We start from the raw sequence: 16,628 nt of genomic DNA, 5'->3' as shown, positions 1-16,628 counted from the left end.
TTGCTTTCCTGGGCAATGTGCAGGGCTTTTTTGCGGGAGTCCCGTTTTTCCATAAATAAGCTTTTTTCCCTCCTCCACATAACAACACCCACAAAAGGCCGAGACATCTAACCCAAGGAGGGGCGGAGGAGGGAAGCAATTGGGCATATCGATTTGACAATGGCAGCTGCTCCACAAACATCTCCCTCCCTTCCAGGAAAAAGCAACCCTGAGACCAGCAGGAGTCTTTTCTCCTCTTGAGCTGGCTGGAGGATCTCTGCAGCTGAGCAGCAGTTAGCTGAAGCTTGGTCCATGCTGTTGCCGGTATTTTGAGTTGCCAAAAGAAGGTGCTATTAAAAAGATAGAAGGGGGAGTTTGGGGGGTGGAGTAGACCGGACTTTCCCGCTTTCCGGACATCCTTTTGCCTCCGAGAAGTTGATCGTACTTAGAAGGTCATGCCTGCAATCGCTCGCGCGCCTCCATCCGCCCCAACACACACACGCGCGTACACACACACACACACACACACACACCGCCTTTGCCTGCAATCGGGACCGGTTCCCATTATTGCCAGCCGGCGGAGGAGGAGAGACCCCGGGGAAGACTTTCCAACGCACCCGGGAGCGCCAGGTGGACTAGCCCTTCAGCTGCATTACGCCTGGGCAAGCCGATCCCCAAAGAACGAACGCGCTTCCCATCCGGGGGAGGACGGTGCGTGTGTGTGCGTGTGTGTGTGTGTGAAAGGGGTAGAATCGAGAGGCTTCTTTCCGCAAGGCTCCCAGCTGACGGGGGGGGGGGGGGGGAAGGAAAAAGATCCCAAGTCAGCGACGCCCTCGGCGAAGGGCAGCTCTCCGCTACTCACCAGCTGCAGCGTGCAAAGGAAGATCAACGTGCAGCGCCCAGTGCAGCATCCCATGGTAGAAGCTCGCCGGAGCCCGGGTGCGCCGTTTTCCCGGTTCTGCAGTTTCCCCTCCCGAGTCCAAGCCAGGCGCAGCTCTCACCACATCCGGACAGACGCCCCCCACCCCACCCGCCCACCCGCCCCCCTTTCCCGCCGCTCTCTCGCCTCGTGCGCCGGTTGAATCCCTTTGTTTAGAAGCACGGAGGGGGGTGGGAGAGAATCTCCTTCGCCTCAGCCCCGGGGAAGGAGGTCGGGAGAACAGCTGAGCGGCGGAGCGAGGCAACTGAGCGCTTGCTAGTGCCCCTCAGCTGGAGGGAGGGGGAGGCTGAGGGTGGGCGTGTGGCGGGAGGGAGGAGGGAGAGGAGCGGGTGAGGGGCCGCGCGCGCGCGTGTCTCGGCGTGCGGTGTCAAGCGAACCTATGAATGAGCGCTTGTGAATGGGGAAACCGGCGAGCGGGAGGGGGCGGGATTTCGGAATTGTCAATGGCCGAAGGAAGGAAACGTGAATGGCTCCGCGGGGAACCTTTGGCCGGGAACCCGACTGCAAGCAAAGAGCCGGCGGGTGTCCCCGTGGGGAAGAGCGAAAAGGTTCAGGACGCCCTTCCCTTCAGCAGAGAACGGAGGGCTATTGTTGAGAGGATGAGGCGACGAGACAGTTCGCCCGGGGCGTGGCCAGAGGGAGGAGGGGCTTCTTCCGACGGCTGGCCCAGCACTGAGGAAAGTGAACTGAGGAGGAGTGGGGCGCCCTCAGAAGCAGGGCGCGCGCGCCTAATTGCAAGGCGGGCTGGCTGGGAGTTAAAAGGACGAGAGAGCCCGAAAAGGGCGCTATTGTGGAGAGGATGAGGCGTAGAGTGGGGGGGGGGGGGGGGCGGCGACGAGACAGTTCACCCGAGGCGTGGCCACAGAGGACGGGGCTTCTTCCGACAGCTGGCCCAGCACTGAGGAAAGTGAACTGAGGCGAGAGGGCGCCCTCGGAAGCAGCGCGCGCGCCTCCAATTGTGAGACGCGGGGCTGGGACGACTACCACAGCCTGAAAAGGGGCTATTGTTGAGAGGACGAGGCGCGAGTGTGGGAGAGGAGCGATGAGACAGTTCCCCCGAGGCGTGGCCACAGAGGACAGGGCTTCTTCGGACGGCTGGCCCAGTATTGAGGAAAGTGAACTTAGGACACGGGGGGGGGGAGGGAGCGTCCTCGGAAGCAGCGCGCGCGTCTAATTGCGACGCGGGTGGCTGGGAGTTACAAAGACGACTAGAGCCCGAACAGGCGAGAGGATTAGGCGCGGGTGTGGGAAGGAAGCGACGAGACAGTTCTCCGAGGCGTGGCCAGAGAGAGCTGGGGCTTCTTTCGATGGCTGGCCCAGCACTGAAGAAAGTGAACTGAGGAGGAAGGGGGCCGCCTCGGAAGCAGCGCCCGCGCCCCCAATTGTGAGGCTGGGAGTTAAAACGACGACCAGAGCCCTAAAAAGGGCGCTATTGTGGGGAGGGGGGGAGCGACGAGACAGTTTACCTGAGGCGTGGCCCGCCTTGAAGTCCGCTAGGCTTAAAGTTGCCCACCTGTTCTAAAGAGTTTTATTCTCCATCCGCTTGCGCATTACCGTGAAAATTTAAACGAAAAGATTTAAAGAAATTAGAGCGCGTTTATCACCTACCGCAAACCAAAGAGCACCTTAAGCAGGGCTGCGGTGGTGTACCACCTTTTGCTATGCAACCCGTATAGAAGAAGAAAATATAAGAATAACAAGCACTATGCCCTTATTTTCTTACAGTCCTGCTATTTTGTCTGGTTTTTGGAAAAGAACGAAATTTCCCCCCAAAAAAGGACCTGAAAGTCCCAACTGCATTAAATGTGAAATCACAGGTGTGTTCCTCAACGTAATCGAGGCAATGTGCAGAGTAGAGATTTTATTTTGCTGTCTCAAAGCTGCAAAGAAAGGAAAATAAAACAAAGGTTTAATTTTGAATGTTGCTTGAACATTTTGACCCCATATTGATCGAAAATCTAGCTGTCAAGGCAGAACAATAGAAAAAGTCTGATTTCTACAAAATGTGTACTATTCTATTTAAATAACCAATTGAAGCACATTGTAAGAGGGAAGGAAATATTTTTGTCATATAAAACATGGATACTTCAGACTGACTTTGTATGGTAATACAACCATGTTTTCAATATATCACAACGAACATTTGGGGATTTTGTGAACAGGATCAACTTCTTTTCATCAGCAATATGGCTTTTATTTCTCAACAAATAAATGTTTCCTTCAAAATCCATAGTGTACCCTGTGTTCACACTTCCAAACTCAAGAAGACAATAGACCTCTTTGTCTCTTAAAAAAATGATCAAGGCCAAAGGATTATTTGGGACATTGCTGCTCCTTTTGGGACATCTCTTCAGCTGAATAGCAACAGTTAACCTGCTAAAATTATTTTTTATTACATTTTTATTATGCCTTTATTAATTACTTTTAAAAAATTCAAGACAGGAAACATGTCTAATACTCTTTCCCCTTCCTATTTTCCCCGTTACAGTCCTGCAAGGAATTGGCCGAGAGACTGGTTGACTGGTCCATATAACCAGCCAACTGCCTAAGGCAAAACTAGAACTCACCATATCCTGATAAGCCAGTACCTTAACTACTGTACCAAACTGGTAGGGAAAGGACCCACAGTTTAATGATAAAATATAATATTGTACAATATTTAGATAAAGATGATACCATTAGATAGAAAATAAAACAGAATAGAACAGAACAAAATAGAATTCTTTATTGGCCAAGTGTGATTGGACACACAAGGAATTTGTCTTGGTGCATATGCTCTTGGTGTACATAAAAGAAAAAAATTGTCAAGAATCATGTGATACAACACTTAATTATTGTCACAGGCGTTAAATAAGCAATGAAGAAACAATATTATTAAAAATATTATGATACAAGCAACAAGTTACAGTCATACAGTCCTAAGTGGGAGGAAATGGGTGATAGGAATGATGATAAAAATCCAGTAGAAATAGAAGTGTAGACTTAGTAAACAGTTTGACAGTGTTGAGGGAATTATTTGTTTAGTAGAGTGATGGCATTTGGGAGAAAACTGCTCTTGTGTCTAGTTGTCTTGGTTGCAGTGCTCTGTAGCGATGTTTTGAGGGTAGGAGTTGAAACAATTTGTGTCCAGGATGTGAGGGGTCAGTAAATATTTTCACCGCCCTCTTTTTGACTTGTGCAGTACACTGGTCCTAAATGGAAGGCAGGTTGGCAGCAATTGTTTTTTCTGCAGTTCTTATTATCCTCTGAGTCTGTGTTGCAGAACCAAATCAAACAGGACCAAACCAAACCAAAATGTAGAACATGGTCAAAAAAGCTTCATTTGAATAACACATGCCTATTATTTCCAAGGATCTGGTTATTTCTTTCACAAATAAAAGGAAAACAAATGGGACTCAAATCTCCCCTTTGCCTCATAAAAGATGTAATGCCTACAAGAAGAAGTGGTTACCATCACAGTGTTTCAACCAGTGCCTTTACAGTTGGTGAGGATTCTGGTATTGTTAGTCAGCTTTTCCATAAATGTTTCTTATCATCAAAAGTTTAGAAAATAACAGCTTGGCTCTTTACTATTTGTACAGTATTTTAAAAGTTGTAAAGTTTGATCATTCTCTGCCTTCTCTTCAACTCTGCAGAAGGTTTCTTTGCTCATTCAAGGATAATGAAACAGACAGGTCTGGATTAGCCGCCCCAAGTCTTCGGAGCAGGGCGGCATACAAGTCCTAAATAAACAAATAAATAAATAAATCCTTTTTTGGTGTGTAAAATATATCTATATTAATAAACAGAATGTATCATCAGTCCTACTAGTAACAATGTTAGTAGTAGGAGTGTTTTATTCATGTTATAAATGACATAAATGCCACCAAATTAAGGATGCCTGATGTAGAAGATCCTTGATCCTACATTACATCTTCCTCTTATGGTTTCATTGTTTGAATTAGATGCTGCAATATTTCTTTGCCCCATTATTAACCTAATTAATAATGATTATTCTACTGTTGCTCTCATTAGACTATGATATGGATTCTTTTTAGAATCTTCATTTGAGTAATTAGAAGCAAGCATGGTTTTTCCCCCTTCACTCTCAGGGGGATTAATGCAATCATAGGTTCACAGATTTAGTTTTGGAAAGACCCCTGGGGAGAATGACTTAGCTAAATGATTAATTTAATTTGACAAAGGTAAATGAATCAAAATGCAACCAAGTTAGATATTTGTATTAAGCATACAAAGGAGAACAATTTCACCTTTAAGAGATAGTCTTGAGCCTTGAGTTTCTGTCCTTTTAAGCATCAGGATTTTTTTCAATGGGCTGGAAACATTTTAATTCATGACCTGAACATTTGTTCGGATGTGAATGTTTTGCTTCAAGAATACATAAAACTTTATTGTCATATAAATAATCTTTGAGAACTATTATTAATTCTCATTGAAAAGTATAGATTCTCCGTTATATATGAACAAGTATCTTGAGTAAATTGCTCAACTCTAAAACCTGAAAGTTTAGAAATTCATGTACAGATTAAAAAATGCTAAATAATTTTCTAAGACATCTACAAATTATCATTAGAAAGTAAATTAACTATACACACATAAAATAATTCAAACTTTCTTCTCCATATAATATTGAAAATTGAATAAATAAAGTTTGAAATGAGATTTGCATAACGTAATTTAAAACAGACAATGTAAACTGCTAGTACACAATAATATGTAACTGAAATAAGTATATTTTCAGCATTTTCCTTCTTTAAACCAGAGATGTGGGAGAAAGTATATTGAAGATATTGTTTCTTTTTTCTATGGCTCTAAGACTTTTTCTAAGTCTAATATGAGCAAGGGTGGCGCAGCAGGTAGAGTGCTGTACTGCAGGCCACTGAAGCTGAATAGATTTGTAGGTCAGCGGTTTAAATCTCAACATCGGCTTAAGGTTGACTCAGCCTTCCATCCTTCTGAGGTGGGTAAAATGAGGTCCCAGATTGTGGAGGCAATATACTGTCTCTGTTAAAAAGTGTGATAGCTAACATGTTGTAAGCCGACCTGAGTCTAAGGAGAAGGGCGGCATAAAAATCGAATAAGATAGATAGATAGATAGATAGATAGATAGATAGATAGATAGATAGATAGATAGATAGATAGATAGATAGATAGATAGATGTAAATTTAAATGTGTGTGCATGCGTATGTGTGTGTGTGCATTATATAGATGAATGGATGAAGAGTTAGACAGACAGACAGATAGATATCTTCTCAGAAACTATAATCTGTGAATCTTCTGGAACTTGAATTAGCAATTCACTGTTTGCTTACACCAGTACTTTACTGAATTTAATGGGTTATCTGAGAAGACAGTAGTAACAATTGTTTTGTAATGAGTAAATTGAATAAATTGCCAAACTGATTAAGAAAAATTGCTGAACACATCTGTTGCAGACATGGTAGTTTAGGTACAAAAAGTAGTCATGATTACTACAAAATATGTTCTTCCGTCTGGGAAAATTTGAGAACGAGGTCTCAAGAAATTGGGGAAATTATGCTTTAAAAAGTTAATTACAGTGAACCCTCGATCATCGCGAGGGTTCCGTTCCAGGACCCCAAGCGATGATCGATTTTTCGCGAAGTAGCGGTGCGGAAGTAAAAACACCATCTGCGCGTGCGCAGATGGTGTTTTTACTTCCACTGCCGCCCGCCCTTCGCCCGCCCACCCCGTTGCTCGCGCCTGGGGTGCGCGCGCGCTTGGGGAAACCCTAGCTCCGCTTCCCAGCTGGGAAGCGGAGCTAGGCTGCCCCAAGCTCGCGCGCGCCGCCTGCCCGCCCACGCTGTTGCCGGCTCCTCTTCCCAGCTGGGAAGCGGAGCTAGGCTGCCCCAAGCTCACGCGCGCCGCCCGCCCGCCCACGCTGTTGCCGGCTCCGCTTCCCAGCTGGGAAGCGGAGCTAGGCTGCCCCAAGCTCGCGCGCACCGCCCGCCCGCCCACGCTGTTGCCGGCTCCGCTTCCCAGCTGGGAAGCGGAGCTAGGCTGCCCCAAGCTCGCGCGCGCCGCCCGCCCACGCTGTTGCCGGCTCCGCTTCCCAGCTGGGAAGCGGAGCTAGGCTGCCCCAAGCTCGCGCGCGCCGCCCACCCGCCCACGCTGTTGCCAGCTCCGCTTCCCAGCTGGGAAGCGGAGCTAGGCTGCCCCAAGCTCGCGCGCGCCGCCCGCCCACGCTGTTGCCGGCTCCGCTTCCCAGCTGGGAAGCGGAGCTAGGCTGCCCCAAGCTCGCGCTCCAGCCCACCGCCGCTGGGGTCTTACCGGGGCAAGAGGGGGAAGACCCAGGGAAGCCTCTGCCCGGCGGGGAAACTCCACCATCTACGCATGCGTGGAAGGGCACGCATGCGCAGATGGTGGAGTTTACTTCCGGGTTGAAAACTAGCGAAATAGCCCTTTCGCGATCCTTGAGGACGCGAAACTCGAGGGTTCACTGTATTTCAACCTGTCACATTTGTCCAGATAGGATCATACAGTTGCAACATACAAATGGACCAAACAAAGGTTCTGTTGTTCCCTTGGGTTGTAGAACAAAGAGTGTTTCTCATAAATTGCAGAAGGTACCATAACTTGGCAAACATGAAAATTGGCTGTATGAATTATCAGATTCCTTAATTCCATACTATACGTTTCCACCCTTCTGCTGCACGAATCTCAGTGACCGGTTAGGTCCCACAGAGTTGGCCTTGTCCGGGTCCAGTCGATGAAACAATGTCATCTGGCGGGACCCAGGGGAAGAGCTTTCTCTGTGGCCTCTGGATCCAACTCCCCCCAGAGATTAGGACTGCCCCAATCCTCCTTGCCTTTCGCAAACTCCTCAAAACCCACCTCTGTCATCAGGCATGGGGAAATTGATTCCCCGGGGCTGCTTCCACTTTATCTATGATTTGCATATTAAGGGTTTTAAAACTGTTTTTAAATATTGGATTTGTACTGTTTATCTTCTGTTGTGAGCCGCTCTGAGTCCTCGGAGAGGGGCGGCATAAATAAATAGCTTAAGTAATAGTGTTACTCTGACTAGACTGGATTTGTTTTATTTCCTTTTATCATTCCAGTTCTCCACAGGTCCAGTCAGTCTTTATTCTCAATGTGTCTGCATTCTTGTCTAGTTAAAAGAAACCAGATTTCATAGCACAGAAATAAAAGCAGCTGAGGCATTCTGGATTTCTTTTGATTAGCTTATATTTGTACTTACCTTGGAACAAAAAAAAAAAATCCCCATTTATCAAAAACAGCAAGCAACCAGAGGGCCAATTTCAAATCATAGTTTTTATTATGATATTACATGTCTCTTATTTTGTTCTGGAAAATTGATGTTTTCTATTGAACACTGGCATTTGGAAAGAAAACATCTAACATTTATTTTGATATGTGATTGTTTAATAAACAAATGACATTAAGCCGTTTCCCTTTGTAAAATTCTGTTTCTGAGTAAATGTTACACCAAATATTATATGTTATTTTTCTCAAAAACCTGGTTATGAGTTAATTAAAAGCAGTACATGCAGCCAAGCAACTATTCCTTTTGCAAGTTTATTTCAACAAAAGGCTGGATCTATGGTGGTGCATCAGCAAAAATGAGAATTTGGATTAGAGAAATGTAACCATAAAATGAACAATCCCTGTCATTTGCTTTGTAAATCTAATACCACATAAAAAAAATATTTATCTTCATTAAATTCATTCAGGGGTGAATTTCTCCTGGTTCAGACCGGTTTTCTGGAACCAGTAGCAACCTGCTGGTGATATCATGATTAGGTCACCGAACAGGATCAGTTAGTGCCGGTCCATGAGTGCCGCTCTCTGTTTTTTGAAACTTTTTTGAATTTTTTTTCTGAGCATGTGCAGAAGCTGAATTTCTGGCACTGTGCATGCGGTTGTCATCTTGTTTTTGGCTTTTAAAAATTATTTAATTTTTTGCTTTCTTTGACACTGTGCATGTGTGCTCGTACCCATGAGGTGCACCTATGCGATGCAGGAGGGAGAGAACCAGCAGCAAGGTAAGTTAGAAACCACCCCTGCTTGGGTTCCCTCAACTTTTCAGTCCCAGAAAGTGGCTGAAAAATTCCCTCCTCCTGTTTTGCAGCCAGTCACCATTTTCTGTCCTTGCCTCCTTCAGGCTTTTATTTGGATTTTCTTCCCACTCTGAAAGCAAAAGGAAGCATGGGGGACAAAGGGGAGAAGAAGGATCCGGGAGTGGGAAGGGAAGGGATTGGGAAGAATGAGAATGAGGATATACCGGTAGCTCAATTTGATGCACAGACCAGTCATCTCTACTGTTTTGTACAATCACAGCACATTTCATGTATTGGCATCATGCTTGTTGCAGGAAAATAAAGCCTTCATGGGCATGTTTACAACAGGATAATATTCCTATTGCTATTCAGCCAAGTATACGTAATATAATAATAATAATAATAATAATAATAATAATAGTAGTAGTAATAATGCTAATAATAATAATAATAATAATAATTTATTAGATTTGTATGCCACCCCTCTCCGAAGACTCGGGGCGGCTCACAACAATAATAATAACCCATCATTTAAAAATCATACAGCACAAGCATACCATACATAAACTATATAAGCCCGGGGGAGATATCTCAATTCCCCCATGCCTGGCGATATAGGTGGTCTTGAGCAATTTACAAAAGGCAAGGAGGATGGGCGCAGTTCTGATCCCTGGGGGGAATTGGTTCCAGAGGGCCAAGGCCGCTACAGAGAAGGCTCTTCCCCTGGGGCCCACCAGACAACATTGTTTAGTCGACTGGACCCGGAAAAGGCCAACTCTGTGGGACCTTATCGGGTGCTGGGATTTGTGTGGCAGAAGATGATCCCGGAGATATTCCAGGTCTACATGCTGACCAACCACATCTGGATATTTGTAATTTACCAACAACAACTGGAGACCAAGAGCTACTAACAATTTTGCTCCTGGGTTCAAAAGAAGGGCAGTTAGCTTAAAAGAGGAAACTAACCTTCCTTTCCACATCACAGAGCTCCTACCTCATTTACTAACGTCAATAATTGTGCAAATAATTACTGGGTAGAAACAAAACTTTGCTGACAATCTATTCCACAATTAGGTTATTTAACTTGCATTTATGTTGGAGATATTAACATCTTTTAAAAACATAATTTGGTTATTGGGGGAAAAAAAGTACAGATTATTTGCCTTGACATGCCTTGTAGATCTATTTTACCATACTCACAGTGATCTTGGGCTCATTGACTCCATTAGCCACAATGGATTCTACCCCTTTACTATTAATCTGTTTATATACTCTTTCTCTATATACGACTTTTCCCCACCTGATTCCTTGTTTATTTCCTGATTCCATGTAATACAAATCCTGATTTCTTTAAGTTAAGTCTTCCTCCCCAACTTGGTACGTTCCAAATGCATTATCATTTCAATATTCAGAATTCCACTATATTCTATATTGGCCATTTTAAGTAGGAATTCAAGAACTAGAGCCAGTATAACTTAGCACAGGGGTCTCCAACCTTGGGAACTTGTGGACTTTGACGCCCAGAGTTCCTCAGCCAGCTTTGCTTTGCTGGCTGAGGGATTTGGGGAGTTGAAGTCCAAAAGTCTTAAAATTGACAAGATTGAAGACCAGTGATTTTGCACCAAATTGGAGGAAAGGGTCTTATTAAATATGTTTTTCAGCTACCAATTTCTCACATCTTGTTAATTATTTATGTCTGGATTTTTTAAAAGTCAAACTGCTATGTTGGAAAGTATGACATATTTGTTAAAAGTTTGTTTTCATGGTTCCTATAGTCTAAAATACTGAAAATAACCCTACTATTGCCAAAGATGTTAAGTCAGAAATCATTCTTATGATTACATATTGTTTGCCTATAGGAGTTCTGTTCCAACCTGTAGAGTTTTCTTTTCCTGCTGTCTCAAAACTAATTAAATGAAAAGAATGAACTCTGTAGTTTAAGAACTGCAAAATCAATATTACTAAAATCAATAGGGTACAATCAGTAAACTACATTGTTCAACAAGCAGACAAAAGAACCCAGTTAATAACTAATTTTCCCTATCATAAGGATAGCTCTGAAGTAGATGCGTTTGTTATATCTATTGTACAATCTCAAGACAAAATGCAGTTGCTTTTTGTACTCAATGTCTCTGAAGTACTTAAAATGCTACATATTGCCAATATTTATATACTAGTTTCCAAGAGACAAGATAGCTTTGCAAAACCCTTTGCACAATACTCAGGTTTAGATTACTTGTTAATTAAAGACTTGTTTCATATTCCATTCATAGAACAGAACGGAATGGAACAGAACAGAATAACAGGGTTGAAAGGAGCTGTGGAGGTCTTGTACTCCAACACAGGGTCTCAGGCACGATACCCTATACCAGTGATGGTAAACCTGTGGCACAGGTGCCACAGGTGGCACACAAAGCCATATCTGCTGGCAGACGAGCCGTTGCCCTAGTTCAGCTCCAATGTTCACGTGTGTGCCAGCCAGCTGATTTTTCGCTAGCATAGAGACTCTGGGAGGGCGTTTTTGGCTTCCAGAAAGCCTCCAGGGGGGATGGAGTTTCCAGAGGGTGCATACCACTGGCCAGCTGATCTGGTTTCTGGTGCTAATTGTCTGTCATGGGCTGATCCATTTAATATTACTGTACTCTGAAATGTATTAGTGATACAAGTTACCTTTTCATCTTGTCTCTATTTTCTTTAGTGTTGGAATTATGCCTTATTCTAACCTTGAATCCTAACGGTTAAACTGCACTGATTTAGATACAGGAAAAAAACTTGGAGTAATTTATTAATCAATTCTTAATTCCTGAATTACCACATTCAAAATAAATTCAGGGGGGGGGGGGGGGGGAATTGACCGTTAACTGTTTTGTACATATCTTAGAAAAACACTTTTCACTGAACTATTAGTGTTTAATTATACTATTGTTACAATGGAGATGTAACTTACATATGTGGAATCTTGTAGCAAAAAGACTAAGCAATTTACTTAGATTTAATTCCCTTTGTAGATATCTGGCTGTGCCATAATAAAGTTATAATCAGTAATTTATTGTCTTTTGGAGCTTTATCATCAAGGCAATGAGAATAAAAATGCAGCAAAATGAAAAGATGCATAATGGCAATTCTTCTTTGAGTATCTCTTCATCCTGTATATTATGAACCATGTAAACGATACTCAGATTTTCAAACAAAAGAAAACAACATTTCTCCCATGACAAAAACGTATTTCAAATTCATTGGGGTACTACACATACTTTTTTGTAATGCTATATTTGAGCTCTTATTAACTTATTCCATTTATTACTATAGACCAGTCAGTTTAACCTCAGTTCCAGATAAAGTGATGGAAACCATTATTAAAGATAAAAATCCTGGGCACATAGAAAAATAGGCATTGCTGAAAGAAAATCAACATGATTTCTGCAAAGGCAAATCATGTCTTACTAACTTGTTAGAATTCTTTGAGGGTGTACATAAACACATAGATAAAGGGGACCCAGTTGATATTATATATCTTGATTTTCAAAAGGCTTTTGACAAAGTCCCTCACCAAAGGCTCCTAAAAAGCTCTTCAGCCATGGAATTAGAGGACAGGTCTTGTCCTGGATTGGTAACTTGCTAGGAAGCAAAGGGTGGCAATAAATGGACAGTTCTCTGGATGGAAAGAAGTGAGAAGTGGTGTACCCAAAGGTTCAGTTTTGGTACCTTTACTTTTTAATTTATTCATTAACGAGGTAGCAAAGTTTGCTGATGACACTAAATTGTTCCGGGTAGTGAAAAGTGAAACTGATTGTCAGGAGCTCCAGAAGGATCTCTCGAAATTGAGTGAGTGGGCAACAAAGTGGCAAATGCATTTTAACCTAAACAAGTGCAAAGTTATGCACATCGGGGCAAAGAACCCCAATTATACCTACCAACTGATGGGGACCAAACTTTCTGAGACAACCCAAGAAAGGGATCTTGGGATTTTGGTGGACAGCTCAATGAAGATGTCAACCCACTGCGCAGCAGCAGTAAAAAAGCAAATTCCATGCTTGGCATGATTAGGAAGAGAATTGCAAACAAGTCAGTAAGTGTTGTATTGCCTCTGTACAAATCGATGGTGAGACCACACTTGGAGTACTATGGAAAAGGGGGAAAAAGGGCAACAAGAATGATAAAGGAAATGGAGCACTTCCCTTATGATACCAGATTGCAACGCCTTGGTCTCTTCAGCCTTGAAAGACGGCGTTTAAGGGGTGACTTGATCGAAGTGTATAAAATCATGCATGGGATAGAAAAGGTGGATAGAGAAAAATTATTTTCTCTATCACACAATACTAGGACGAGGGGGCACTCCCTAAACCTCATAGGTAAGAAAGTGAGGACAAATAAAGGGAAATATTTCTTCACCCAGAGGGTCGTTAGTTTATGGAATTCACTTCCAGAAGAGGTCATGACTGCTGTCAGCCTTGATAGCTTCAAGGCAGGATTAGACAGATTCATGGATGCCAAATGTATTGGTGGTTATTGAAAACGAATTTCCATGTGCCGCCTCTATGTTGGTTGAGGCAGACAGGATTCCCTTGGGTACCATTTGTTGGGGGTCAGGGGAAAGAGAGGGTCTTGCATTCTCTTTCTTCTCAAGATCCCCAAGGACAATTGGTGGGCCACTGTGTGACACAGAATGCTGGACTCGATGGGCTTTGGCCTGATTCAGCATGGCTCTTCTTATGTTCTTATGTTCTACTAGGCCCCTGAAAAGTCATGTTTTTGTTCAGCATCTAAATGTCAACCTTTGAAGGAAACTGCATTCTTTCTGTGTCAGTATAGATCATTCTACAACTATAGCAGTTCTAAATGATGCAGCATTACTTTGAGCTATTATTAACTTATCCCTTTATTACTAGGCCTCTGAAAAGCAATTTAAATGGGCTTCAGTTGGGAGATTTGTGCCACGGAGGCAATATCATTCCTTTTATCAACTTGAAAAGGTAATACAATATACTCTGAGAAAATAATTTATCTTGTTTTAAACTACTTTGGGTTTATGTTATGGGGGGAAAAAAACTTCCTCTCTACCCTCTCCAGGATAGACTAAAGGTCTTCAAAACTGGACAACTCTTCTCATCTTCAGCAGACAACATAGTTGTCCAGCTGTAAAATATTTGGTGTATAATGCAAAAACTGAGAACCTTCTCAAATTCAGTAGGACAGTATGTAAGTAAACAGAAAGACCCTATTTAGTACCTTATGATTCTCATCATTGCACTTTAAAGAGACTCCTAAAATTTCTGCCAAATCTGCACAGTCTATAAACATGTAATTCAGAATTGATGAAAGAGAAGGCTTCTCTCAGTCTTCTCCTGTAGTGCAAGTTCTGTAAGACAAGGTTTCAGAGGGTCTGGATGCCAAAGCACTGGGAAACAATATGGTCCCTTTGCTTCAACGTGGGAGAGGGAGGGGTTGTTTTGTGAAGAATTTTATTGGAAGCTTTGAAGCAAACATTTAAACAGCCATATGAAACATCCTTTGTACAAATAAGCAAGACTTAACTTGGTAACAGATTCTGAATTAAGGGCTTCATCCGGGATCAGCTCAGTAGGCCATTATTGAGCAATAGAACATTCTTCTGCTGCATGAATCCCAGCGACCAGTTAGGTCCCACAGAGTGGGTCTTCTCCGGGTCCCATCAACCAACAATGTCGCTTGGCAGGACCCAGAGGAAGAGCCTTCTCTGTGGCGGCCCCGGCCCTCTGGAACCAACTCCCCCCAGAGATTAGAATTGCCCCCACCCTCCTTGCCTTTCGAAAGCTGCTTAAAACCCACCTCTGCCGCCAGGCATAGGGGAACTGAGATACTCTTTCCCCCTAGGCCTTTACAATTTTATGCATGGTAGGTCTGTATGTATGATTGGTTTTTATATACAGTAATGGGTTTTTAACTGTTTTTAATATTGGATTTTGTTATATACTGTTTTATTGCTGTTGTTAGCCGCCCCGAGTCTGCGGAGAGGGGCGGCATATAAATCCAATAAATAAATAAATAAATAAATAAATAAATGAATGAATGAATGAATGAATGAATAGTTCAACACTTGGAAACGTTGCACACCCAAAACCTATGTATCTTAACTATATTTAAGTGCATTTTAAATGTAAATACATTCATTCACATCAAATGTAATTTTGTTCTTCCTTTATATACTTCTTCGTCCTGCCCTGTTCACTTTGGAAGATGTAGCCTTTTATCTACCTCAAAATGCATGTATCTCTGTGGTGGATAAAGTACAGCACATGGGAAGCAAACGAGGCAGATCAACAAAGGGCTATCCTTATTGTCATGGAAAAGTCAGTCCGGTGGTTATGGTTGACCTTCGTCAGACTAGCTAATGCTTATCATCAATAACCATTTATTTCTGGCAACATAGAAATCCAATTAATAAATTAATTAAATCCAATTAATACATTTGAATGATGCTTTTTCACAAGGTTGTGTCCCAAATGGCTTACAACAAATAAGATGATTGAAAATAAATGCAACATAATTTTATATATACCGTATTCTTCGGAGTATAAGACACATCTTTTCCCTCCCTAAAAGAGGCTGATAATTTGGGTGGGTCTTATACTCTTAATGTAGCTTCTTATTCCCCAGCCCTAACTAGCTGATACTGCTCTGCCCAGCTCTTACCTTGCAGGCGCTTTCATTGTTTCTTTCTGTGAAAAATGTTTTCCAAGCCCTAAGTCTTTGCAAGGTTTTTTTTCCATTGCTTTAACTTGCTCTGAATAAGTTTCTTTTCAGCCCTAACCAGATGCTAACATGTTCCCAGCTCTTATCCGCTTGCAAGCTCTTTCATTGCTATCCTCTGCTGAGAATGTTTTCCAAGCCCTAAGTCTTTGCAGGTTTTTTTCCATTGCTCTACTTGCTCCAAATGTTTCTTTCCAGCCCTAACCAGGTGCGAACAATGTTCCCAGTTCTTACTGGCTTGCAAGCTCTTTCATCGTTACACTCTCCAAATAAAGTTTTTTTTAAAGCCCTAACCAGGGGAAAAAATAATGCATTGTAGCTGACCAGACTAAGGACGCTAGCCAGATGAATATAACTTTTCTCTATTTTCTCCCCAAAAGCTAAGGTGCAGCTTATAATCTGGTACATTTTATATTCCGAAAATTACAGATAACAACACTGTCAAAACATGAATGTAACTATTTGGAGCTAGCCTGATAATTAAATAATTAAGTGTGATATTAACCACATTAAAATATTTTAAAATTTATTTTAAGCATTCTTAAAATAATATATATAGTATTAGACACTTGTAAGATTTGAATTAGCAGCATAATGGGAAGGGAAAGGATACATATCTAGAATTAAGGCTGAGATAGGATTTTAGTCGCTAGTGATAAGTTCGTGTAAAGAGTGAGTCACAAAATTGATACAGGAGATACCAACTATTCCTTTTTTCCCCCTCAGCCTTTGTTACATGCATTGGATTTAAAAATAAGAAAGAACAATAGTTTGGTTTATATCATACCCTTCTTTCATTCAGCACCAATCCATTGCTTCAGGTCCCTAGCCTCACTACACTATCCTCAGGACTGGTTTTGACAGAGGCTTTCAGAGCTATAAATCAATTAATATCCCAAGTTTAGTAATTGGGTAAAACTGCCCAGTACTATGATTGTTT

At 42.5% G+C, this 16,628-nt stretch overlaps 1 protein-coding gene and 2 long non-coding RNA genes across 5 annotated transcripts in view; 1 reads left to right on the top strand and 2 right to left on the bottom strand.

The window, feature by feature from the left end:
* NKAIN3 (sodium/potassium transporting ATPase interacting 3) overlaps positions 1-1,294 on the bottom strand; it is a 125,093-nt gene extending 123,799 nt beyond the window's left edge. Inside the window, exon 1 of one of the 2 annotated variants that reach the window (XM_070749174.1) lies at positions 842-1,294. In XM_070749174.1, coding sequence (XP_070605275.1) covers positions 842-895 — 54 coding nt within the window. In that variant the 5' untranslated portion in view covers positions 896-1,294. The remainder of the gene's footprint in view (positions 1-841) is intronic. The other variant, XM_070749175.1, reaches the window with a different exon arrangement.
* Positions 1,295-3,646: 2,352 nt separating this feature from the next.
* LOC139165938 (uncharacterized) overlaps positions 3,647-16,628 on the bottom strand; it is a 56,573-nt gene continuing 43,591 nt past the window's right edge. For both annotated transcript variants that reach the window (XR_011558850.1, XR_011558848.1), the window contains one exon: positions 3,647-4,641. This is a non-coding gene — a long non-coding RNA (uncharacterized lncRNA). The remainder of the gene's footprint in view (positions 4,642-16,628) is intronic.
* On the top strand, positions 8,874-15,356 carry LOC139165936 (uncharacterized). Its single transcript, XR_011558847.1, has 3 exons — positions 8,874-8,944; positions 13,849-13,932; positions 15,176-15,356. It is a non-coding gene; the product is annotated as an uncharacterized lncRNA (long non-coding RNA).

The sequence above is a fragment of the Erythrolamprus reginae genome, chromosome 3 (genome assembly GCF_031021105.1).
Source record: "Erythrolamprus reginae isolate rEryReg1 chromosome 3, rEryReg1.hap1, whole genome shotgun sequence".
In the NCBI taxonomy this organism is placed as follows: Eukaryota; Metazoa; Chordata; class Lepidosauria; order Squamata; family Dipsadidae; genus Erythrolamprus; species Erythrolamprus reginae.
This window is presented reverse-complemented; position numbering and strand designations above follow the sequence as displayed.